General features: G+C 35.3%; 1 protein-coding gene and 3 long non-coding RNA genes across 4 annotated transcripts; 2 read left to right on the top strand and 2 right to left on the bottom strand.

Annotated features, from left to right (window-relative positions):
* Positions 1 to 3,738: 3,738 nt before the first annotated feature.
* Positions 3,739 to 4,475, top strand: LOC116174445. Its single transcript, XR_004146133.1, has 3 exons — positions 3,739 to 3,872; positions 3,924 to 4,045; positions 4,093 to 4,475. It is a non-coding gene; the product is annotated as an uncharacterized LOC116174445 (long non-coding RNA).
* Positions 4,476 to 9,107: 4,632 nt separating this feature from the next.
* On the bottom strand, positions 9,108 to 9,539 carry LOC116172981. The gene is made up of 2 exons (XR_004145819.1): positions 9,437 to 9,539; positions 9,108 to 9,386 (listed from the first exon to the last, which is right to left on the bottom strand). It is a non-coding gene; the product is annotated as an uncharacterized LOC116172981 (long non-coding RNA).
* Positions 9,540 to 12,597: 3,058 nt separating this feature from the next.
* Positions 12,598 to 13,102, top strand: LOC116172982 (prismalin-14-like). Its single transcript, XM_031490265.1, has 2 exons — positions 12,598 to 12,742; positions 12,794 to 13,102. The coding sequence occupies exons 1-2, from the start codon at positions 12,731 to 12,733 to the stop codon at positions 13,049 to 13,051; spliced, it is 270 nt and encodes an 89-aa protein (XP_031346125.1). The 5' UTR covers positions 12,598 to 12,730; the 3' UTR covers positions 13,052 to 13,102.
* Positions 13,103 to 17,229: 4,127 nt separating this feature from the next.
* LOC116172983 lies at positions 17,230 to 17,603 on the bottom strand. Its single transcript, XR_004145820.1, has 2 exons — positions 17,551 to 17,603; positions 17,230 to 17,500 (listed from the first exon to the last, which is right to left on the bottom strand). It is a non-coding gene; the product is annotated as an uncharacterized LOC116172983 (long non-coding RNA).
* Positions 17,604 to 26,298: the final 8,695 nt, after the last annotated feature.

The following is a 26,298-nucleotide window of genomic DNA, read 5'->3' on the forward strand; positions in this document are numbered from 1 at the left end:
GTGTTTTCCCGAGAAATTTTGGTGCAGTCGATTTTTGGTAAAAAAGGAAGGTTAAACACTGCCTTTTTTTGAGCTCCGAAAAAAAAATTATCTCAGATCGACCCGGAAAAATTTTTTTTTATAGAATGTGGCCTGTAGAATCCATAATTTCAAACAGTTCCAAGATTGGGCTACTAGTTCAAAAGTTACAGCCCCTTGAATTTTCTTACGAAATTGGTTTCTAGTCCATAAGTTTTGATTGAGAAGTCCGATCGAAAAAGTACGAATTGTTTTAGATTCTACGCACCAAAATTAATAAGAAAAAGTGTTTTCCCGAGAAATTTTAGTGCAATCAATTTTTGGTAAAAAAGAAAGGTTATACACTGCCTTTTTTTGAGCACCGAAGAAAAAATTGTCTCAGATCGACCCGAAAAATAAATTTTCTTATAGAATGTGGCCTGTAGAATCCATAATTTCAAACAGTTCCAAAATTGGGCTACTAGTTCAAAAGTTACAGCCCTTTGAATTTTCTTTCGAAATTGGTTTCTAGTCCATAACTTTTGATTGAGAAGTCCGATCGAAAAAGTACGAATTGGTTTAGATTCTACGCACCAAAATTAATAAAAAAAAGTGTTTTCTCGAGAAATTTTGGTGCAGTCAATTTTTGGGAAAAAAGGAAGATTATACACTGCCTTTTTTTGAGCTCCGAAAAAAAAATTGTCTCAGATCGACCCGGAAACAATTTTTTTTATAGAATGTGGCCTGTAGAATCCATAATTTCAAACAGTTCCAAGATTGGGCTACTAGTTCAAAAGTTACAGCCCTTTGAATTTTCTTTCGAAATTTGTTTCTAGTCAGGGGCGGGTCAGGTAGAATTGCATAGGTTCCGGGCCATTAAAGTATTAGTGTAGTAATGAACGTGGCGGGGGGGTAGCTCTGCGGTGCACCACAAAAACATTTTTCGCTTCATTTTAAAGTACTCCTCCGGAAATCAATTACAATACAGGTCTTTTTAAATTGCAGCTGATAATTAAAAGTAACAAAATATACAAACCAAACGAGGCGCGTCGCCTATCATTGTATTTCATCACTTTCATGCTACGACAAAAAATGATAAATTCATTGTAAAACACTTCAATTAAAACAGAATTTTTTAATTTTTTAACAACCTAACATCAACCCTAATTAGAGAAACGTGTTAATAACTTATTAATAGTGCAAGAAACTAAACAGCAGATACTTATAAATTTCCAACGGGCCATTATGACGTACAGGCCAGGTGGCGATCGCCACCCGCCCCCCCGGGCCAGTCCGCCCCTGCTGTTAAGAACCGTAAAAAACCGAAAAAAGTAATATGGGTTTCGGTTCTCAATACGTTTCCATTTCTGAAGGAATAACGGTTTCGATTCGGTTTTCGGTCCAGAAAAAAATACCGGTTTCGGTCCGGTTTTCGGTTCTTTTTCGGTCCGGTCCGGGTCCCAGCCCCCTACCCCCTCAACCGCAAGTAAGTGGTTAAATGGCCTTTACGTAAGTATACAAAATTAAGTAGCACTTGAGCATACAACTTCAATAGTTTGTAATTAAATCCACACACTATAACGCGAGTTCAAATATGTAACGAGGCTATCAACAGAAAATGATAAGACGACGGAAATACTAGATTGAAAAAGATGGGGGTTTTCTTTTTCCAATTTTCCCCCTTTTTTATGTAAAAAATTGAAAACTAATATGGTTGATTGACGTAATTACAGTTATTTACATATGAGTATGGTAAATCAAGGTTTACGTTAACGAGTGAGATGTTTACTGCCGAAGCGTAGCTGAGGCAGGAATTTCGAAACGAGTAACGTAAACTGATTTGACATACAAATAATGTAAAGCATTTTATTTCATACTGCTCTATTTCTATTAAAATACCATTTTGAGTAGAATGTTGTAGGTACACATTAAAATCAAAAGAAAAGGTGGTGACTTGATTTGTTTTATCTGACAGTAGTTTGACAAGTATCAATGCATACGTTTAGATGGATGTCAGTTGCGGTTGCTAGGCAAAATTTCCAGTCTGGTAAAAATTTTCAGTCTGGTAAAGTACGATTTACCAGACTCAAATCAGTCTGGGAAAGCGGCGATTACTAGATAGTATGAAATAAAAAATTTTTTCCTACAAAAAACCGTAATACATTTTTGTTTTAATAATTTGGGGAGCCAATAATGGCATGTTCTGAATTTTACATTGAAATTCCTATGATGCGTTACGCAAGTCACCACCCTGTATATCGCTGCCTACGTGTTGGATTAGCAGCGTTGTAGGACTACAACCACAATATTTTTACTATGCCCTTTAAAAAATGTTTATTATTTATATATACACACTAATATCAACATCGTGAATCTGTCTAAGTTGATTTTTGGCTTACAAACACATACCGATATTTGTCTGTCTTAAAGGTTGATGTATTAGACAAATACCTGGACAAATGTTTTAAAAACAATGGGCAATAGTATTGCAAAATATCAATTCTAGTGGTTGATACAGTGAAGAAGCAGATCTTCTTTACCTAGGTATGTTTGGTGTAATGGGGTTCGTGAGTAAGTGGAAGCTGCATGAATGTAAATTGTTGTATTTAAATTAGGTTCGATGTTGAATCACTTTCCTGGAAAAATAATTATATTCCAGGAACAAACCAGCATAAAGGCGGCCTTGTAGAGCGCAATTACTGCGCGCATAAACTAACAATAAAGGGTTAATATGTTTTTAATTATCGCGGAATGATTCACTCCTCCTATAAATAGTATGCAAATTCATTTTAACGACCTTCCTCAATTAGAAAAAACTAGGAAATTAATTAAAACGAGGCTAATCAAGATACGCCCATCCGATTTCACACTTTTTGTGCATGTTGCGAAATGAATCATTTGCTGGTGGTGACACGTGACACTATTTATTTTGATTTATTTTTTTTATTGCTTCCAGCATGTAAATCATTTTCAGTCATTTATTTTACCTGTTGAAACTAATCAGCAAAAAACGACATGCGCGAAAGAGATTTGTCAAGTTGATGTGTGTTGCAGTACATTAGGTATATAAAAACTAATTAATATGGGAACTGAAAAATTGAGGATGGTAAGGGTTCAAAACAATAGAGGTTTCGCGTTCTTGCTGACAAACCAACTTTCTAGTTTCTGGCTGTGTTTTCAATCAAAGTATGAGATCACCTAAAATGCAGCAAGAAAACTTCTTCCACATTAAAAATTTATTGTGTCGGATCATAAGCACTATTAAGGAAATTATTGCGTTCTGTATCTCGCGAGCTAAGAAAATTCGTGGTTGTGCTCCGAAACAATATGGATTCTCCAAAAATCTTACGTGATTTCGTGAATAAGTAAAAGCAACAAGTTTTCCATAACGTTGCGAAGCTAAAAAACATATTCTGGCACAGCATTTGTCTTGCTCTTGTATTGGTCTTTTATTTGAAGCCACTGTGATAAGTCAAACTTTCCTTAAAAACTACACGATTCACACAAAAAAAATTAGAAATTCAAGCACATTGTGGTTAGGTTAAACATACGAGATCGTCATACAAAACAAAATTTTTTTAAAACGCAATTATCTGTGTGCCCCCAAGGTTCTTTCCGCTTATGATTACACGGAAAAATATACATTACCCACTTTACGCTATAACAAACAATAAGAATTTAATGCACTTTCATTGTTTTAAACCTGGTAATTACCCGGATAAGTCAACTACCTGTTGTTGAAGTGCTTTTTGCGCGCTAAGACTCAATTGAAAAAAACAAGGAAATTTTTTACACACCCCATTTCCCCCATTATTTAAATAATGCAATTACTTAGGGGATATGTCTGAAATTAGTGCGTAAATGTGTAAGTGCCGGTAATATTCTCATTTATAATTAATTATTTTGTTTATCAATTTTTCTTAAAGGACACGTTAATTGTATTCAGTGTTTGCGTTATGTAAATTAAATTGGGTGGTTGTATATAAGCGCGACGCCAATCTTTACGAAAATAGTTACGAGACAAGCAATTACCGACATGTTGAAAATCGTAAGTAGGTCAGACTTTTTTTCTTGTGTTGTATTTTGGGTTTCCAGACTGCAGTATTACTCCTTTGCGTTGCTTCGACGATAGCCGCACCCGTGGCTAAGTCTCAATATGCAGCTTCTTCGGTGATACCATATGCTTACGGAGGTTACCCTTCCGGATATGCCTCAGTGCCGTACGTTTACCCTCCGTACAGTTACACTTATCCGAATTATGGGTACCCTTACAGCAGTAGCTACGTTAGTTATCCCTATCCGTTTTACAATTCGGGATACCTGGGATACCCTTATTAAATGTGTAATTTCTTTGTACAAGGTATAACAATCATGTAAGTTACACTCTGATTTATTTAAAGAAACATTAAAAAAAAAAGTTGTAGTGTAAGTTGAAAAAATCTGAGATAGAAAAAGTACAAATAAATATTTATAATTAATAACTACTATTTTTCACCTCTGTGGCACAACGTTTTGATACAACGGGAAATGAAAACACACATTCGTTGAAAAAACAAAAAAATGTGTCACATTCTCTAAAACATTATCCCTAATCCTGGATTCGACCCTAGACCAAACAGTAAACCGCCAGATAAAACTTTGTGTACCACTATCACAATTTTTTAACCCAGAAAAACCTTCCATGAATGGGAAATGCAGGTACTGTAGAAATATTCTCTTACCAAAAAAATTTGCATCCAGTAAAATTACCCAACAAAATATTTCTTCCCAAGGATCTTAACTCATAAATTCGCACTAGAAATACCTAAATAAACTAAACTCCCAAGGAGACTTGATATAATAGACATTGTCTGTGACTAATTTATTCCTGAGAATAAACTGGACGTGACCTACCGTATAATATGGGTCAAGAATATGGAAACGCCAAAGATGATGATTGTCTAGGTTAGATATGCGTTTTGCTTAAAAACACTAGGAGTGTGGTAACTTTTAAACCATTGAATAGTCCGTTCACACGGCCATGGTTTATAGTTGTTGACCCGAAATACAGATAAAAAAATAATGAATTTCTAAATTTGTTTGTGCGCTTCCTCAATATTTTATGGAATGCGACGCTTTATTTAACTCCTTACGCCATCTAGGTAATTTCTTTGTAATTCACAAGTTACATTTAGTTTTATAGTTCTTTATTGTCTTGTTATAGATATCTTTGAATCGTTCATTCTGTTGTCGTAAGATGTTGCGCAGAACTTTCTTTAATTTCTTCCGACGCGCGCACTCCTTGCACAAGAGGCATTCTCGATTATTATTTGAAAGACGATACACGCCATTGGTTATTTGACAATTTTGTCGACAATTTTTGTGATATTCTGGCGCTGTGTTAAATTGAGTGAAGTTTTCTCTCGTGATTCTCCTTCTAAGCTTCACTGACGATATTTGCGGATTTATCTTATTATTTAATTATTTATTGATTTATTATCCCCCTCTTGTTCTGGGCCCTCAACAGGCTGATAAGTTTTAAGACCGTTTTGCGGTACCTATGTAACAATAATTACACATTTAGTTTTACTTTGAATAATGATTTTTAAGTTTTTTTTTACTTCTTACTTTTGATTTACGATTTACTTAATTATTATCTACCGGATTGTGCTTTCGACATCGATATTTCGGAGTGGAAACGCTGAATTTTGGATTTTCTCAATACTGAGCAAGAAAAATTAACTGGTGAAGGTCCACCTACATTTAGAGATTAGAAAGACACGCGCAAATATTTCTACATTATCGGCAGAACTGCCAGCCATTTTAAGTGAAACCAAACAGCTGAATTTTACCTGGATCCAAGTTTGTTTTATTAGAAAGGTTGTCTGGTAACTCTAAACCAATAGAATGCTTGCATTTTGAAGGCGGGAAAACGTCATCCAGAATTCACATTTAAAATTGCTCATAGGTTACAATGCTAATAAAAGGGGTAAAAAATTTAGTTTTTGCAGTATATTTTTGGATTTATATGGGTATGTGTATATGAGGGTGGATCTTATATAGGAAATCTTGGAAGTTTATCGACTTCCACCTTTGAAAGCAATCAAAGTATTGCAAAAATGAGTGTGGTGCATAAGCTGTTTTACATTGCACGAGGACTTCTACCAATACCTAGCCTTTGGGAATTAAAACTCTAAACATTCTTTAGCAGATGACGCCAAATAAAATGCTGTTGCGTTTTATGGAAAATGTATATTTATAGTATGTACAAAATGGTAACCGAGGTGCACATGGCGAGCTCTGTCGTTGGGGTGAGCCCAGATGCAGGTCTTCTGACTGATGGAGTGTGGCGCGGGGGTCGAGCTGGCAAGGCGACCTGGTTCTGCCGGTGGAGAGCTTTTTGTTTCTTGAAGTGCAGTCGAAGCAGAAATTGCATTGCACTTTGCAGAGTTCGTGGCTCTGCTTTTAAACGTTTGCGGCCAGGGACGTTACGCTTTCATCGGTTGGCCGTTTTGACCAATGAGGGCGCAGCACATTTTAGTTTGCTGCCGGATGTGAAACATTTTCTTACCCATTCTTTAAGAACGGTAGGGTCCTTTGGAAACGTAAAAACCGAGATTTTATTTACACCAGGATGAGGAATTTTAGTGTTACCGCCACTCATCTAAAAAAATACTTAATTATAACATACAAAAGTGCATATAATTGATGAACTAACCTTTCAATCACGGCTATGAAAACCCACAAAATTCACAAACTAAATGTCTTTATATTGCACCAAACAGGTATCTACAGCTAAAATATGTCCTTATGCACTTCAAAATTCAACAAATTTTAAACAAATAAACTATAACTCAAGAAAAATAAGCACTCGCGCGACTACAAACAACGTTGAACGTCAATGTCAGAATTCTCGATGACGTATACATTCCGTCCCTCCCGCTTCCGCCCACATAGTTACCAGGTAACCTTTGAAATAAAATAACCTTGACCTGGATCCAATTATACAAAGATTATTGTTGCTTGTAGTTAAGAACCCCAATATATTCACCCCGATCCATCTCTACTTTGCCTACGCGTACCGTGTGCTTACCTAAGGCAATTTTGTTACTTTTGAATATATTTTGGATATTAAAGATACTTCTCTGTACCTCCCGTTACTTCTTCAAATTCCTCCCCTTAATTCCCACTATTTCCGTATATTTCCCTTGTTTCCTATGCAAGTAGATAAGACGCGTTCACGAGGCATGAGAAATGCGCATCGATGTGAAATGCATACTATTTTAGCGACTATTCTAGAAATCTAGAACCGCATCGGGACGGCATCAGGTTGCCATTAAGGCGCCATCAAGTCGACAAAATATTAGTCACCGGCGATAAGGAATGAAGGCGGATGTGATGCATTCGTTCGAGAACTTTCTAGAAGATTTTTGTTTGTTATATAAACGGATTAAATTGTATCTGGTTTAAGTGCCAACATCGACGCTTAATTGATCAATAGTGATTTTGCTCTTGTGCGCTATAAATTCGAGTACGAGTGACGCCTTCCGCTTTTGAGTCGTCTTACCACCGCGCACCGCGAGTTAGACCAGTAGACAGATACATTCAAGTGTGCATTAATTGCATAATTATAATTTTTTTAAAGTGATTATAAGGAAAGTGTAAATCCAAGTTTTCGACCACAAAAACGTGGTGAGCAACTTTTGGTGCGCATAAAAATCTTCTGAATACGTCCCAATTTGTGTTCCCTACATTAGGATCTCGGAAACTATAAGAGATAGAAAGTCGGATAAATGGGAAAAATTTTAAAAAATTTAGTTCTCAAATAGATGCCCCTTTGAAAATGATTCTTATTTCTTTTCGTTTTGGAGAGAATTTGAAAAATCTGAAATTATGCATTTTCGAAAATACCTTCTAATTACGTTATTTATGATTTTATTTTGATCTGTAAAAACTTTAATTGGGCAACTTTTCACGTAGAAGACGCCTGTGATGTCAAAGTTTAATTTTCCCGTTTCACTCTTCAATATTGTTTTTTTTAAATACGGAGCTAGATTTTTTATTTCGAATTTTAAGTGCTTGCGAGGCACCAAAATCAATGATGTATCACATTTATTTAAAAAATTGCATTAATGGCACTCTCCATATTAAATAAATGTGTTAAAGAAAGAGAAAAAGCGTAGGGAGGATGCTATGGTCTCTCGATAACACATTGACTTCTAATGGAAAATGCTATTAATACTATTTTACGCCTACAAATAAGGCGCAAAACAAAGGTTTAAATATTTATTACAGTAAAAATTGGTATTAGTACTACCTAATTTACAGTTTAAATAGTTTCCTATCCTGGCCCTCGCAGACATTTTTTGTGGGAGTCACTTGAAACATAACAAAAATTATAAGTAAAATGAGACCTCGAAATGATAATAGGTATAATGTATAATTAAAAATAATAATGAATTATTAGAAAAGCATTGATCTCCACAGGAACATAAACAAAGAAGACATACACAATATATTTACTAAAGTGATTATCTTCGTCGTCAGAAGTTTTCGGGAGAAAATTTATCCCGGCGTCCCTTTCTAAGCCGAAAAAGAAAGAGAAAAGTTTCTCGCAGATACCCACGCTGATAACCCCCCCCCCCCCCCCTTCGCCCGACGGCGCTATTCCAAAACTCCGGTTTTTCCCCTTTTCCCCTCCACAAGGGGGGCGATAGAGCGACCCGCGACCCCTCGACTCGAGATCTACGATCGCGCTATTTTACGTTTTGCTCTATCTTTAACGGTATAGGCCGCAGAAGGCCTCAAAGTTAGAAAATCCCAATTTCGAGAAGGGCGCAAATTCGAGTTATGCCCCGAATTCCACCGCCGGCGCCGCACGAATACGCTCCTCCACGTCCCCCACGATCTCCAAAAGAAAACAGGTAACGTTTTCGAGCTACGAATTTTTTTCCAAAATTTTTCGCTTCTTACGGCTTCTAATGCGTAACACCATTTTTATAAGATGCCAATTGCATTGGGTAAAAAACCATGACGAAAAATGCACAAGCACATTTTCATTTGATCCAATTTTCCCCTTTTCTGTTTTATATCGACCAAGATTTTAAAAGATGATACACGTAAACTTGTAGTGATTGTTGTTAAAAGCTTCTTTATTTACATGTACAAATTTGTATTGGAATTGGAAAGATGTTTAAGCCGAAACAGTGTGGAGATTAGTAGTAGTGTCCAAAATGGCCATGGTGATGTCCATAGTAACCAGCGTGGTACGGATGAACGTAATGCTGATGACCATAGGCGTATGGGTGAACTCCATGATGGGTATAATGATGAGAATATGGGTACACTGGTTTGGCTTCAGGCTCGGGTGCGGCGGCGGCTAACACGAAGAGGAGTGCAAATAAAGCAAACTGTAACAAAATTAATGATAATTACATGAACATGTAATTGTAATACGTACGTATTTGAACATCTTGTAAGCTTGCTTTGTACGACAAAACTATACCTGACCCACCCTGGCGGGAATCTTTTATACCAATTCTAAGCTTAATTTGCATTAATGTAAACTGGATCAATTGGCATTTAATTGTATTCGTATCCAATTAACATAGCGAGTCAAACGGATTTGTACCTGTTTGTAAACAATATGCAGATAGTGTATGCGTATGTCACGGACGCAACTTTTTTTTATTCATTTAATTTGTAAAAGAACGAACTGATAATTAATAATTCAAAAGGTTAAACTAAAAATAGTATTTCATGCCACAAAAATAATAGTTAATATAGCCGCTAATATGAAATTCTTACTAAAACTTTACTTGCTTGAAAAGAATAAATCAAACACAAACTATTTCTGTATGGACATCCAGTAGGCCCTAATCTATTAAGTGCAATCATTGAATTTCTTAATCAATGGTACAATTTTCAACCTCCAGAACCCTCGGCTCATCTATTATAACTGTTTAATCTTAGTGAAGTGGTGTTTATGACCTTTTTGGTCAAGAGCAAGCGACAGCTTGGGACATTATTACTGATCCGGACGTTGTACTGACAATAATGCATGGAGCCCGATAACTAAAACCACCCTTGTCGATAAGTATGGTAGCCAATGTTTGACGCATACACTCAGAAGATATAATAATAATAGTGTCTTTAATAGATAACGAGCAATAATTAGGTATTATGTGCATAAAATGTAGTTGTTATGTTAACATGTTTACCCGTTAATCTAATGAGGCGAAGTTCATATTATGCTTTGGTACAAAGAAACCGTGTGTTTGCTCTTCCACTTAACCCCGTTAGATTACATTACTTAAAGATAACGATAGCGGAAAATTATAGTCGGTGGATGAGAAAACGAAAAAAATAAAATTAAAAAAAACATTTTGTCTTTCTGCTAAATGAACCAAAAATCAATATAAAGAAATCAGATATAAATGATGTGTGCAAAGAGAAATCAAAAAGGAGATGTGATGACGTACAATTTATATCAAAGAGGATGGCGTTAATATCGAAAAATGAATTAAAGACTCATGTTCTCTGATGCAGAGAAACTGAATAGACACTGTGATGAAAATTACTGGTATATATAGAGAACAAAAGTGGTCCCAACATTCATCCCTGAGGTACTACAGACGTTATTCTAATAGTGGATGGAGATATCCTTCGTACAACCTGTTGCAATTTTATTTTCGACCAATCGAGCCGCATTAGGATTGAAGCCAATGGTAATTGAGGATGCTTATAAGTATTTTATGGTTTATCGTGTCGAAAGCTTTGGAAAAATCAAGCACAACTAAACCTTGATCGTCGGAACAAATGATATCTTTAGTGACATTCAATAATGCTGTATTGCAACTATATCCAAACCTGAAAGCGGATAGGGTATGGTAAAATGGATTCAACTTTTAAAAACTCATTTCATCCTATGGAATATTAGGTATCCTAAAATTCAAATATCGGTTCCAAATTTGGTTCCAATCGGCTCAGCCGTTCGTCGAGAATTCATTTGATTCGGATTCCTGCTGCTTCAAAACGTGTATTTCCGTCAAAAAAGTGGGAGGTCATTGTTGAATCCAGCAAGCCCAGTTGGGGTAGATGTTGATTTGAAATAAGAACAAGTGCTTTCACGGTTTCCTTTATTGTAGCACCTTACACTAATTCTTACACTAAGTGGACTGTATTTACAACTGCGCTTACTGAACTAACTTAAGCCTAGAAAACATTAATATATATCGTAAGGTGGTTAGCTCGGTGGTTAGGGAGTCCTTTTCCTAAAATGGGCGGATATTGCCGCTCGTTAATCATGGCTCACTTCTAATTCTCCGTGTCGAATTATGAGTTCGCTCCCTAACAGTCATTTTTTACACCAATGAAATATCTCCCTTAGCAACGTGCGGGTGGTAAAAACGGACAGTTTTTAAAGAATCGCAGTCCTGTTAGGCAAAAGACGTTAAAGTTTAGGAAACACAAACTACAATTTATGAGAAACATGAACATTAAAGAGCAATTATTAATAACAAAATGAGAAACTGAAATTAAAAGCAAGTAAAGTTTCATAACTGAAATTGATATCAGGAAAAAATTGAAAATTGTAAAAAAAGGAAACATACATTTATGATGACAGAAAAATAGTTTGAAAGAACAAGAGTAACAAGGCACCAAGAAATTAAAATAAAACTTCAATAAAACATGATATTCTCAAAAAACGTGGGGATCATTGTTGCGCGAAGTACACTGTATAGAATCTACAAGGCTTTGACAGGCACCTAGAGCTCGGGAATACGTTCCAGTTGCTTAAGAGACTGTAGAAAGTATCCTTTCTGAGCCTTACAAAGGTTTTCTAAGTCCCCTTCTCTCTAGCACAGTGAATATTTTCAATGCTTATTTTTTTGTTGAAATTTCTCTTCTACTTATAACTTTTCTGTAAATATCACGTGTGTAGTTTAGTCCTTCTTCTATCACTTGCTTACTTATTTAGTTACAAATTTCTTTAGTGTTGCTCAGTTATTGTTTGTAGCGTAGTTTTTATATGAAGTTGTTCATGTTTCCTTCTTTACAATAAATGTAGATGTAGTGGAAATTTATACATACAATGATAGCGAAGTGGCTCGTATGCAACAGCAAAAATGTTCATTTTTTGCGCTTCTCCATTGTTGTCCCGATTATTTTACGGGCTACAATAATGATTAAATTCGAGAGAAATTAAAACGCCAAAAAGTAACGCTTTACCTTAAAAGTTGGCGCTTATTTTGGAAAAACAAAACTTTTGCTTTTGGAATCACTGGTGACTCCGTACATGCCTGAATTACAATCTACCCAATAATTTTCTTAAGCATCCTTGATGATGCCTAAATTTAGAATAGAAATTTCGGGCGAATTACGTAAATGAGCTACTCTTCGTCTTTAAGTTAAATATCAGGGACACGATCGAGAATAATCTTCATCGGAATCTATTTAAACAAGACCATAACAGTTTTATGGAATCTTTATTATTATTTATGGCTAAATTTGTTTGTGTTTGTCTTTTTTATGGAAGGTTAAGGTGACCTTAATGGCTTAATAGGAAATTAAAAATGGTGTATCGTTTGAACTTTTACAAATTAACTTATTTCTATTACAAATATGCTAATTCGATTCAAGAGAATCATCTTCATAAGCCTACAGTGTTCTGTACGATGTAATTAATGCAAGTTCCAAAAGTATATAAACCGAAAGAGTTCTTCATCGGGCATAGTACAGCAAATCGTACACAATGCTTAAAGCGGTAAGTGCCTTGCTTGTATCATATTGCGCTTTATTAATGATGGCGATTTAGATTATTTTCACCATTTTTGTTGCCATGGCTTTGGCCGCCGAGGAGAAGGCAGCCGAAGCACCGAAACAAGACGCGCCAGCAACCCCTTACAACCCGTACCACTTTGGATTTGGTTACAATCCCTATAGTAATCTTGGATACGGTGGATATGCGGGTTATCGCGGTTACAACTACAACCCCTACAGCTACAATCCCTACGGCTACAACCCCTACAGTTACAATCCGTACTTCAGCAACTACAACCGTTTTGGCTATTAAACTGTCTGTGTGTTTTCCAAGGTTTAAAACGATTAAACATTTTAAAAGAAATATGAGTATTCATATACCCCATCGCTTATGGTGTTATTATCCATACATTCTGTACATTTTTTAACAAGTTAAAAAGTAATCGTAAACGATTTACATAAAGCGCATTTCCACTTGCATTCATTTCCCATTTGTAAGATGCAACTTCTGTTAAAATCGTAAAAATCCGGCCACAAATATGAAAGATAGCGTTGCACATGGGCAATCCATTTTTGACGTGCTACTTCAATTTCAGTTTATGAGAAGAATTTCATTTCAATGTTTTTCTAAATAAGAAAGTTGGAACTGCGCATGCGCAAACCTAAATTTTGAAACTAATGTTAGATTTTCCTTTATTCCAAGTGCCTATGTATCAAATTTCATTTAAATTCTTCCATAAATAAAACAGTTGGCACTGCGCAGGCGCAAAACCAAATTTTGAAATTGGCGTTTGATTTTCCTTTATCCCAAGTGCCTATGTATCAAATTTCGTTTAAATTCTTCCATAAATAAAATAGTTGGCACTGCGCATGCGCAAAACCAAATTTTGAAATTGGCGTTTGATTTTCCTTTATCCCCAAGTGCCTATGTATCAAATTTCATTCAAATACTTTTATAAGTAAAAAAGTTTGCAATTCGGTTTATAAATGGTCGAGATGCGAAAAGGGCACTGTGAATTTTGAATCGATTCAATTCAACTTTTGGCATTGCGTATTATATGGCTAAATCTATGCCCATATTGAATTTCATGCAATTCAGTTCATAACTAACGGAGATGTAAAAGCGATCGAACATTTCTAAACAAAGTTATCGTTCACACGGACAGATAGATGGACAGACAGACAAAGGAACAGACGGACAGACCAACAGGCAGACGACAGATAGCAATGCAAAATTATAAACAATCTCTAGGATCGTTAATAAACGGCAAAAGTGTAAAATTATGGAACATGTAAAAAACGGTTTTTTGTTTTTTTTTACAATAACTTTTTTTGTAAGCGGTACAGAAAAAAATTCCTTCCTTGGTACAAGACTCGACACCATAACGAACCAAATAGCGAAAAAAGTAGAACAATAGCTCTTAAGATAAAAAACTAGTAGCGTCGCAAAGTTAGCGGACGGACGGACGGACGGACGGACGGACAAAGTGGCCACAATAGCGCATTTTTTTTTATNGAGACCAACCGGCAGGCGACAGATAGCAATGCAAAATTATAAACGATCTCTAGGATCGTTAATAAACGGCAAAAGTGTAAAATTATGGAACATGTAAAAACGGTTTTTTGTTTTTTTTACAATAACTTTTTTTGTAAGCGGTACAGAAAAAATTCCTTCCTTGGTACAAGACTCGACACCATAACGAACCAAATAGCGAAAAAGTAGAACAATAGCTCTTAAGATAAAGAACTAGTAGCGTCGCAAAACGAGCGGACGGACGGACGGACAAAGTGGCCACAATAGCGCATTTTTTTTTATTTTTGTGGAAATGCGCTAAAAAGCTTCCCTTGGATTATATAAACTGGATTTTGGGATAAACTCGATAGTGAAAACCAAAATAGCCTACAGTCTTTTACTTTTTTATGGGTAAAGTTGCATTTTTCGATTTTTATATAAAACCCTATAACTTCTTTTTTTATGAAGTTATCGGAAATGTGTTTATTACGAACGTTTTTGTAATGATTGTTGCATAATCTGCCGTTTTCATAATAAATATGGCAGTAAAACAAATGACCAAAGCAGTCATGTAGGTGCTGCTTGCTTTTATGTCAATACAAATAAGAAATCTGGTCAAGCCCTACCAAAAGATACATCAATTTTTACTGCAGAATGTTTTGCCATTGGAAAAGCTTTAGAATCAATTAGAAATAGTCAAGTTGCAAATTTCGCGATAGTATCTGACTCTCTAAGTGCGCTCCAATGTCTAGGATCAGCCAAAGTTAATATAAATTTAAATTTTTATATTCTCAAAATAAAATACGAATATAACAAAATTATGGCAAAAGATCCAAGCAAGAATATAGTCTTCGTATGGTGTCCATCTCATATTGGCATATTGGGAAATGAGGCTGTCGATGAATTAGCAAAATTTTACACAAGTAAAACCCCTACTCCTAACTTTATAATTCCTTTCACTGATTTTTCGCAGAAAATTAAAAAAACTTCATATATTAATACTAATGATTACTGCTTAGAACAATCCATCTATAAAGGTTCCAAATATTTCAAAATTTTTTACAATGACTCGCCTAAAACTTGGTTCCACAAATCTAGAGTAAATCGTAATATTACAGTATCAATAATTAGATGCAGAGCGGATCACTACAATCTCGCTACCTCATTGTTCAGGGTCAATATCGTAGATGATCCAATATGTGCTGCGTGCGGTGATTATAATGAGGACCTAAATCATGTTTTATGGCAATGTGATATTTACAACGATCAAAGATTAAATTTAATTAAGAATATTTGCAGAGGAAAGACGTTATTACCGCTACACGTAGACTACCTATTGTTTTATCCCAACTCTACTGCTTGTGAACACATTGTTAAATTCTTAGATGCGATCGGTCGACCAATTTAGTTATATATCTACTAAGGAAATAATATGTAAATATTATTCTATGTATATGCAGTTTATCTTTAATAAAGGATAGCTGATATAAGGCTCCTACAAGCCTTGAAAAGCTCAAATAAAAAAAAAAAAAAAACGGGGTCCGGTAAAAAATTATCGGACCTAACGTCATTTTTTAAATAGATTCAATTCAAAGAGATTAAAAAGGAATTTTGTGAAATTGTTTTGTATTTTTTCACTTTGAATCGTTTTTAACCTTTAAAAACCTTTTTAAATCTTGTTGAATCTTTTTTAATATCATCTCTGGTGTGCTATAGTTTTGTAAAGAGAATTTAGTCCGCTATCTGTTTAGGCTAAAGTACACAGGATGTTCTATTTAAAAAAGAGAATAGGTGGAGTAACTTTTTTACTTGATCCCGTATCATTATTTGCAATAAACAGCTTTTATCTAAAAATCTAAATTTCGATACTTTTTAGATCGTACACTACGGACATCTTTAAACCATTAGGAAGCATCAATGATATCGTAGAATTCAACAAGAGGAAGTCCAAAGAAACTCTGTACATCGTGCCTGATAATTATTCTGAGTTTTAGGTCGAGAATTGATTCGACACCTTGGTGAAAGAAGTAGATATTTTGGCTTCTACAAGTTCAAGTAATCAAACCAACCTAATTAATATTACAGAGATGATCAACGACATTGAAAATACATATTATTTAACGTTTACAGTGTTTTGTGCGTTGAATGTAGTCCCTTTCCCCGAGGTTAACTTTTTTAAATAGATATTTCTATTGTTATATACAAACTTAATGGGAATAAAAACGTATTATTATTATTATATGCGGGAATATTTACACCAAAAGTAGACTTAATTCCACTAGTTTCACTAGTCGTGATTCCGAAATCAGATGGAGGTGTACGACTCTGTGGAAACGTTATCAAAAGATTTAGAAATCTCCACTATTTAATTAAATTAGACAATGGATATGTTTTTAAAAACATATTAACCAGCTTCGTAAATGTTTAGTACGAGTAGAAACAGATTCAAGCGAGTGAAAATGACCAGATGCCCAACAAATTTAACGACAATATTGAAATCTTTCGAAGTGAAATTCGTATTGAACCTGAAGTCGAAAATATACCGGATAGGGAAATGGAAACTAGTATTATACCAGACGAGCAATCGATAGAACGTCAAAATCAAAAGCAATCAAGACAAAAGCGACCACCAGCTAGACTGTAAAATTATTTGTGTTATTAGTTTAATTATTAAAATAGTGTGGGCGAATTGTTATGACTTTATAATGTAAATAATATCAAGTTAGATTGAGAAAAACAGAGAATATTAATTAATTATATGTGAATGAATGAAAAATAATTCTATTCTTCTTGTATTTAACGCTTTTCTAACACCACTCGACATAATACTCATTGATAGTTAACAAGTCCAGGATTGATAGTAATTCAGTCTCCAATGTAACGATTAGAACACAAGTGATTTGTAAACCAAGTCTTGGATTTATATCCTTAGTGAATCAAATTTTCCCCAATCTTGTTTGGTATTTAGGGTACCAAGGTCTGTTGTAATATTGACTTTAATGAGCTTTAATAAATTTTTTGCATACAACATGTGTTCAGATTACAACGTAGAAATTAATAGTAGTGTCCCAAATGGCCATAGTGGTGTCCATAGACCCCAGCGTGGTACGGATGAACGTAGTGATGATGACCATAGGCGTATGGGTGAACTCCATGATGGGTATAATGATGAGAATATGGGTACACTGGTTTGGCTTCAGGCTCAGGTGCGGCGGCGGCCAACAAGAAGAGGAGTGCAAATAAAGCAAACTGTAACAAAATTAATGATAATGATGAACATGTAATTACCTAATACGTACGTATTTGAACATCTTGTAAGCTTGCTTTGTACAAAAAAACTATACCTGACCCACCCTGGCGGGAATCTTTTATACCCATTCTAAGCTTAATTTGCATTAATGTTGCTAATTTCCGGAATGTAAACTGGATCAATTGGCATTTAATTGTATGCGTGTCCAATTAACATAACTAGCCAGACGTACTGGTACCTGTCTATTAGTAAACAATATGGAGATATTATATGCGTATGTCATGGACTCGACCTTTCTAAATTTTCATTAAATTATGGGTGAGTAATTACAGCAAGGGCGGATTTTAATGGTCGGAAAAATTTTACTGTACTGTTTCATTGCTAATAATTTGTTTAAAGCGAGAGAATTAATTCCTCTATTGTTTAAAAGGTCAACAGGACTCATTTCGACAGTGAAGGGAACGTCGTTTGTTTAGTAGAAAATATCTCAAACTAACATTCAGTGTTGTTAACCGACATATGAACCTAAGTGATTATGATCCACATCTTTACTTTGTATCTTATATGAATAAATGATCATGATCATTTTGTATAATTTTGGGCGCAAACTAACAGAACTCACGGCTCATTTCAACGTATTGAGAGTTCGTATTCGGAGTTGGAGCAGTGTCCGTGGGTTTCATGTTGTTTCACCTGCTTTAGTTTTGTATTATCTCCTGAGAAAGCAACCAAACCAGTTACTTAGGTTTGGCATATCGTCCGAATTGTTGTAGCTAGTGGTTACTTTTAGATTTCGCTACTAAGTACCAAATCTGAACCTGAAGCTAAACCAGCCATATTATGCCTATCATGGTTTCCACCTATACGGTTACGGCAGTCAACACTATGCAAATACTTCCGAGGCTCTCCTACTATCAAATTAATCATGAATCTCTTGTATTGCCAATGGTCTCCCTGATGCTGGAATCTTTCTTATACATAAACAAAGGGAAAAAGTAAAAATCCGACGTTTACATTAGACAACTTTAATGGTCCATTAAGTTAAACTCTCCCAGTCCTCTCTTCGTTGTTATGGCAATAACTAACATAACTTGTATTTCCATTCTTACCTATTTTAACATGCGAGTCAGTTGGAAGACTAGCGTTTGGTTTTATTTGTATCCAAAGACAGTTCACCAAGAAATTGCTGGCTTACTTTTCAACTATTGTTCGGTTACAAGAAAGTAAATAAATATAGGCCTTGTAGGGTAAATATGGCCCAGGGGGATATACGCCTCGGACCAGTATTTCATAAAATAGTCACCCAATGCCATTGATGTATGTGTGTAAGTCATGCGCAGTTGCACTTACAGTCGTGCGTAACTTTGTGGATGTCTGCGGAAGTGTAATCAGTGGAAAATAAAACATTTGTGTAACCGGTAAGTACCTTATTAATTTCCTTATGTAGGCAGCTTGATTAAAAAAGTTGTAGGTCAAGTATTTTAAGTTAAACATGAAGTACCTTTCACAGGGGCACTGTAAATACCTTTGGCGCGGTTTTCAAGTGACAAACGGTCAATTTAGGCGACTCCATCTTTATATTTTTGATGGGGCATATATCCCTCATAAAAATTCTTACTGGGGATATACGCCCCATAGTATTCGGGGATATATGCCCCTCTTCTAATTAGAAAGATGCCCTTATTTATAGCGATATTCTAGCTCATACTAAAAATATTTCTAGATATGCCTCGAAAATACCAACGTAAGCCAAATGTAAAACCAAGGATGATGTGGACAGAAGAAGACCTACGATCAGCAATGGATAAAGTTAAAACTCGGCAAATGGGAGTCAATGAAGCTTGTCGCGTCTATAACACACCGTCAAGAACCTTAAGAAGGCACCTGAACACCTGCGTTTCTACCAAAGTTCACGTAGGAAAGCTTCCTGTTTTGGGCGTCGAAAATGAAAATAGATTAGTGAAGCATATTAAAAAATTACAGTCGCTAGGATTTTCCCCCACGCCCTCATCTGTCAGAGAAATTGCATTCAGTTTTGCAACAAAACTGAATCTTGCTTCTAAGTTTTCAACTAAGGAAGAAACAAAGGCCGCTGGAATGCACTGGTTTTATTCCTTCATGGACAGACACCCTGATTTGGCCGTAAGAAAAAGTGAAGGGCTTTCACTGGCTCGAGCAAAGGGCATGAAAAGAGAAGAAGTGGATCAATTTGTTTCTTTGAAGGTTTGAATACGAGTATAGTATTTTATAATCAAAGCTTTGAAGTATGATTTAATAGGTAAACCACAGTGTATATACAACATGGACGAAAGTGGTATTCAAATAAACAACAAACCTGATAGGGTTATAGTCCAGAAAGGCAGCAGAGCTGTTCACGTGCTAACTTCGAAAGAAAGAGGAGAGAATGTGTCCATAATTGCTTGTGCGAACGCCGAGGGAACATTTTTACCACCTGTACTTATTTTGAAAGGAGTTCAAAAAAATCAAGCCATTTTGCAAGGAATGCCAACGGGTTCAGATTTATATATGAATAAAAAATCTTCATTCATAAACTCTGAACTTTTTTTAAAATGGATGAAAGTGTTTTCTCCCAGGAAACCTAATGGGCCCGTAATCCTGATATTTGACGGTCATAGTTCTCATTGTAATAATTTTGAAACTTTGGAATATGCAGAAACCAACAACATAATACTTTTGTGCCTGCCTAGTCATACTACCCATCACGCACTACAACCGTTGGATAGGTCATTTTTCAAGCCCCTGACGTCGGCTTATAAATTGGAGGCGGATTCTTACATGTTTCAAAGCCAGGACAAAACTATTAACAGAAATGTTATAGGAAAACTGATTGGTGCTGCCTGGAACAAAGCAGCTACCATTTCAAATGCCACTTCTGGATTTACTGCATGCGGAATATACCCTTTCAATAGATCTGTAATTCCAGATTATTTTTTCAGTATTTCTGACCACATGGAGAATCCAAGTACATCTTATACTGCAATCGAAACCACACAAGAGCCAGAAAATACAGTTAAAAATAGAAATAACAACAATCTTGACGTTGAGATTAACCTACCCTCAACGTCATCAAGTACTACTGCCTCAGAGACCCGTCCTACTCCAACTAAGGAATTGACAAATAATCTCGGACATTCTTTTTTCGAAAATGATTCCAATTATGTTTTTATATTAGATGAGCAACAACCAAATCTTGAGAACGAAATGTATTTGGCAGAACAATTACTTTTAACGGACAATACCAGTCGTCAAGCTCAAGAGTCTTCTGTTGAAGGTAGTTCTGGATTACAAGGTGTTAAAGAAACTCCATCAAAGTTATTAGAAGAAGTGTCCCCATATCCAGTCATTAATAATAAAAGAAATAAGAGGAAGCAACCAGGGAAAGTGCTGTGTTCTAGTGACTTACTTAACAAAGAGACAAAGGCAAAACGTAACGAAACAGAAACGAGCAACAAGAAAAAAACAACACAAAAGAAATTAAAGAAATTAAACGATGAAGCAAGTGGTAACGACAGCGACAATGTGGATTGCGTGGAATGTTTAGAAAATTATTACAAAACAAAGGAGCAAGTGGATTTGGATACAATGTATAGATTGCAGCAAATGGCTGCATGAATCGTGCAGCATGTACAATAACAGATGCAATGTATGTGGTCGTGCTGTTAGAAGACTAGAAAAAGCTGCAAAAGTGTCATCATTATCACTAAAATAGTGCAAACTAATTGGGTTCAGGTCGTTCAGGCTTTGAGAATTATTTTTTAGTTATCTAGAGTTTGGTTTTGTTTTAGTTTTTAGGCTTACTCGATGCTACTTTCCTAAAAAAATATTAAAATCTAATCCAAAGTTATTAAAATTTTATTGAAAACATCTGGGGCAAATATCCCCTGAACTAGAGGCATTTCTCCCATACAAAAGGCATATATCCCACAATACGATAATTTTTTTAATACAACTTACTTGCGTATTAAATAATGATTAGCAAAAAAATATAGGTTTTTTTCATTGAATTTGTAACATTAAACTATTTGCAAATCAATATGCATAGGAATTTTAATTACAGTACCCAGAAAACACGATAATGCTTAGCAGGGGCATATATCCCATATTTACATTATATCGTTAATCGCAAATTCATTTTTGGCACTAGCAGTGCAACGTTAAGACTCTCACTTCGCCGCTAAACCAATAAATAACGGAAAACACAACAATTGAATACCAACGATAGATATATGCCCTATAAATACGTAGAATGATTAAAAAGACAAACTATATAATATTCAAAGGATTAGGTGAGTACACAAAATATACTGTGCGGCCGCCACAACCTTCAGCAACGGCCCCGTCACCAAAAGAAACACCACAATGACCCTCTGTATACGAGTATTTAAGCTGAATTGATTAGTCTTACGTCTCTAAATGTTTGCTTATTTGTTTATTTGTTTAACCAGACACCATACAGGATAAGAAAATTCCAATATATTACATGGTACTGGGGCTTGGAACATACTTAAGATTTAATTTGATTTATTATTACATTTATGGGATCGTGAAAAAAGTCAATATCACTTATTTAAAGTGATCAAGATCTTAATAAGTGAGAAGTTGTGTTGCTAACTGCAAAAATAGTATTATTTTTCGTTAGTTTAACTTTAACGGATGGTACCTTTCTTGAAGTAATTCGGAAGAGTTTAACCAATTATGTAAAATTTTGAAGACAACTTGTGGATGCAATGAACCGTCGTGTTTCTAACCCCGTTATATTTAAGCCGAAAGTAATTAAGCTGGGTACCGTAAGGGATCAAATGTGAATAATTAATAATAATGCTTATTTAATGTTTTGTAGAACAGCCTACATACATAAGCCAATACAAAAGCAAATAAACATATTACAAATCTAAGAACAAACAAAATTATAACAACAATGCTTAATTGTCACGAAAAGAACTCTGTACCGAAAAATTCCTCATACGAGTAAAACGCTTTATCAATAAGAAATGCTTTAGTTCTTGATTTGAATAAATTAAAAGGTAAAGCCTTAATATTTGGAGGAATATAATTATACATTTTTATATTGACATAATCAAAACTGTTTTGCGTCTTACTTAAACGGCAAAAAGGGACAAATGCATTTAATTTGTTGCGGGTGTCATAATTATGAACATCGCAATTTTTAACAAAATAATGTTCATTGCGCTTAAGAAAACAAAGACAAGTAAAAATAAAAATAGATGGAAGCGTTAATATTTGGTGATCAATGAAAGCTTGCCGACAATCATCTCTAAATGAAATGTTAGCAATAATTCTAACGGCTTTTCTTTGTAATTTAAATAATTGCCTCCAACAAGCAAAATGACCCCAAACATTAATAGCATAAGACAAGTGGCTATGTATGAGTGCAAAATAGGCAGTTTTAAGAATATTCATAGTTACATTACTCGCTAATCTACGCAAAACAAATATATTTCTGCTTAACTTCGTAGCAACAAAATTACCGTGAACATCAAAATTTAATTTACGATCAATACAAATTCCTAAAAATTTCACATATTCAGGTGTTGATAAATCATGTGATCGCAGTGATAATATCATGGATACCGTTTTCATTGTATTTATATGTAATAAGTTTATAGTGCACCAAGTATTAGCTCGTTGAAGTAATTCATTGGAATTATTTAGTGCCCCGTTAATGTGTTCGGCCCCAACAAGTAAGGTAGCGTCATCTGCATAAAGAAGGCAGTTTTCATTTCCAGAAATAAAGCTTTACATATTATTAATATAAATTAAAAAGAGAAGAGGCCCCAGAATACTACCTTGGGGTACTCCTTTCGTTATACAGAGTTTTCCTGATAGGTTATTATTTATCCTTACACATTGAAACCTATTTGTAAGGTATGATTCAATGAGGAGTTTGCTAGTAACATCAAATCCATAGACTTTCTCGAGCTTGTCTTATAAAATTAGATGTTGTACGCTGTCAAACGCTTTAGACAGATCTATGAAAATTGCACAAGCGTGTTCATCTTTTTCAAAGCAATTAAGCGTAAGTCTACAAATTTAGCGATAGCGTCAGATGTAGACCTCCCACCACGAAACCCAAATTGATTATGACTGAAGAGTTTATTATCTTCAAAATATTTAACCATTCTTTTATTAATCAGTTTTTCAAAAACCTTCGAGAAAACTGGTTAGACAGAGATGGGCCGGTAATTTGTAACATTATCTACGTCGCCTTTCTTATGTAATGGTAAAAGTGCTGCGAGTTTCAGTTGATCGGGAAAAATGCCATTTAAGAACGACTCATTAATTAATTTGGTGAGACGTAGAACATAAACACTAACGTTTGTTTTTATAAGGGTCGTGGTCACGCCGTATATATCTTTGCATTTACTATTTGATAAACAAAGTATAGTGTCTCTAACTTCAATCGGTGATACAGGAGTAAGTGAAAATTTTAAATGCGAAGCTATTCTAATGTTGCAAACCCTCGAACTATCACTTAAAGTTTGATTTATGTTAGTTATCGCCAGATCGGATTTGTTAACGAAATGTCTATTAAAAGTATCACAATTTATATTGTGTTTAATCACCTTATTTGAATTTCTATGAGAATTAACAATTGACCACATTGTACCAATAGGATTCGAAGAGGTGTTTATGGCCGCACTATTAGCAGAAATTTTAGCATCTTTAATTGCTGTTTTATATTTATTAAAAACATTTCGTTTGATATTACGAAGCTCTTCGGATTTATCTCTATCATACATCTCACATATGAGCTGATAAACACCGCGGAGATTTTTTAAATCGTCAGTGAACCATTTTATGTTAGTGGGTTGACCTAAGAAACATTACTCGGATGAACTTTTTCTGTACTTTTTCGATCATGTCTGAGTATTTGAGAGTTTGAGGAGACCAGATACGTGCATTGAAAATTTGGGGACACATTAATCGAAAATGTTTGATTAAAGCCAGTTACTGCATCATCTACCGATTTGAACTCCTTCAGGATAAGAGACTCCTCCCAATTAATATCGCGAAAAAGAACGCACATTAAAAAAAATCTGCCTTTTTGAAATTGAAGTAGGTTAAGTCACCTGCTATTAGAACTTCCGATAAATGCAACATGCTTTCAATTCAAGCTATACGATGGTCCGTTAGCGATATCTTTATCGATTTATAAAAGCATCCCTTTGGAATGCAATGGTTCTCAGCTTGCTGAGTAATCGATGCAGGAATAACTCGATAATACGAACCTAATGCTGAAAATCCCAAGACTGTGCGGCATTTCGTTTTTAAGGTCTCAATCGAAATATTTAAAGGAAATTCATAAATTGTCAAGCTCAGCGATGCAGGAATAAATCAAAGTACGAAACTAATGCTCAAATCCCGAAGGCGTTTTTTGTTTATTCAGAACCAGAAAAGTTACTCAGAACTACTAAATCTGAAAACCATGTGCTCTTAACAGTGCAAATCGTGCAATTTGACCTTTTGCTATCTGGCCGCCAGCATACATTTCCGCGCAACTGTTTCTGATTATCTAACAGTTATAAAAAATAGGGAAATAAAAATGCAAAGTCAGTAGGTACTACTAGCCTTTAATGTTACCAAATTTAACGACCGACATAAATTATTATAAAGTTATAGGTCTGCATTTTGATGCACTCTTTTAATTTACATTCATAAGAAAATACCTTTCAAACTCCGTAGATAAATTAACCACTGACATTGTAAATCGATACACCATTGGATATTGAAAGCGGGAAATTTACAATAAACGATCATTTCGCATTCGTTCGAGCCAGATAACTGGGAACCCTTCTTTTTTAAAAGAATATAATTTCATTTAAAGGCATGTACAGTACACGGTGCAATTTAAAAATTGTTAATGAACTAGGCTTATCAAAAAATACCCCAAGCTGTTTCGGCAGTGTGGCGATTAACCATTGGAACATAAAGTAGCGTGTACCAACTAATACCAGTTCAAGAAAATTTACATTACACTTAACTACATTAAAGTAAAATCGAATATAGACGTGAATAGTCGTAACTTTAACCTCCTTCAACCAGAGAGTTTGTCCTAAACCTTTAACTTTGTATAATGAAACGCTAGTAAAGTAACCTAAAAAGTGAGATCAAGTTGCAATTCTATGGTTCACTTTTTTCTGTTTTTAATTTGACGTTAGATCATCGCAAAGTTTAGCAAAATTTTCGATAGAAACATGTCGGGTGCAGGAAAGGTATCGCGAAACGCGTACATCAATTTCTTCCTTGAACTCATAGCAGAAAATCGTGGCAAACCAGTCAAGGAAGTGGCAAGTATGGCGGGCGATTCCTGGAGGGAAATGTCACCCGACCAAAAGAGACCTTACAAAACAATGGCCGAAGGTGCTCCGGTGGTGCTTCGGAGACGAGCGAAGCTGCCTGCACGTAGTCGACATGGTTCCAGGGGACACGGACACCGGTCAAGACATCATAGACGACGGCATCACGGATCAGGACGTCACCATTCAAGGAGCAGGAGCAGGAGTACGAGAAGGAAGCGTAGCAGCCGAAGATACTCGCATTAGGAACTATTGTAATTGAAAGAGAGACGAATTTTGTGGTCAAATAAATTACGTTGTGCTTGAATCTTCATTTTAATGTATGCTAGATTTCAGAGTTACACACAGACTTTTACTTCAGTTCGTAAGAAGAGCCTCCACAGTTTAACAGTTTAACAACCTGATTAGGTAGATTCCAAAATAAGTTATATAACCGTCATGGGCGGATTTGTATCCAG

This window comes from Photinus pyralis, unplaced genomic scaffold (genome assembly GCF_008802855.1).
Source record: "Photinus pyralis isolate 1611_PpyrPB1 unplaced genomic scaffold, Ppyr1.3 Ppyr1.4_LG6, whole genome shotgun sequence".
In the NCBI taxonomy this organism is placed as follows: Eukaryota; Metazoa; Arthropoda; class Insecta; order Coleoptera; family Lampyridae; genus Photinus; species Photinus pyralis.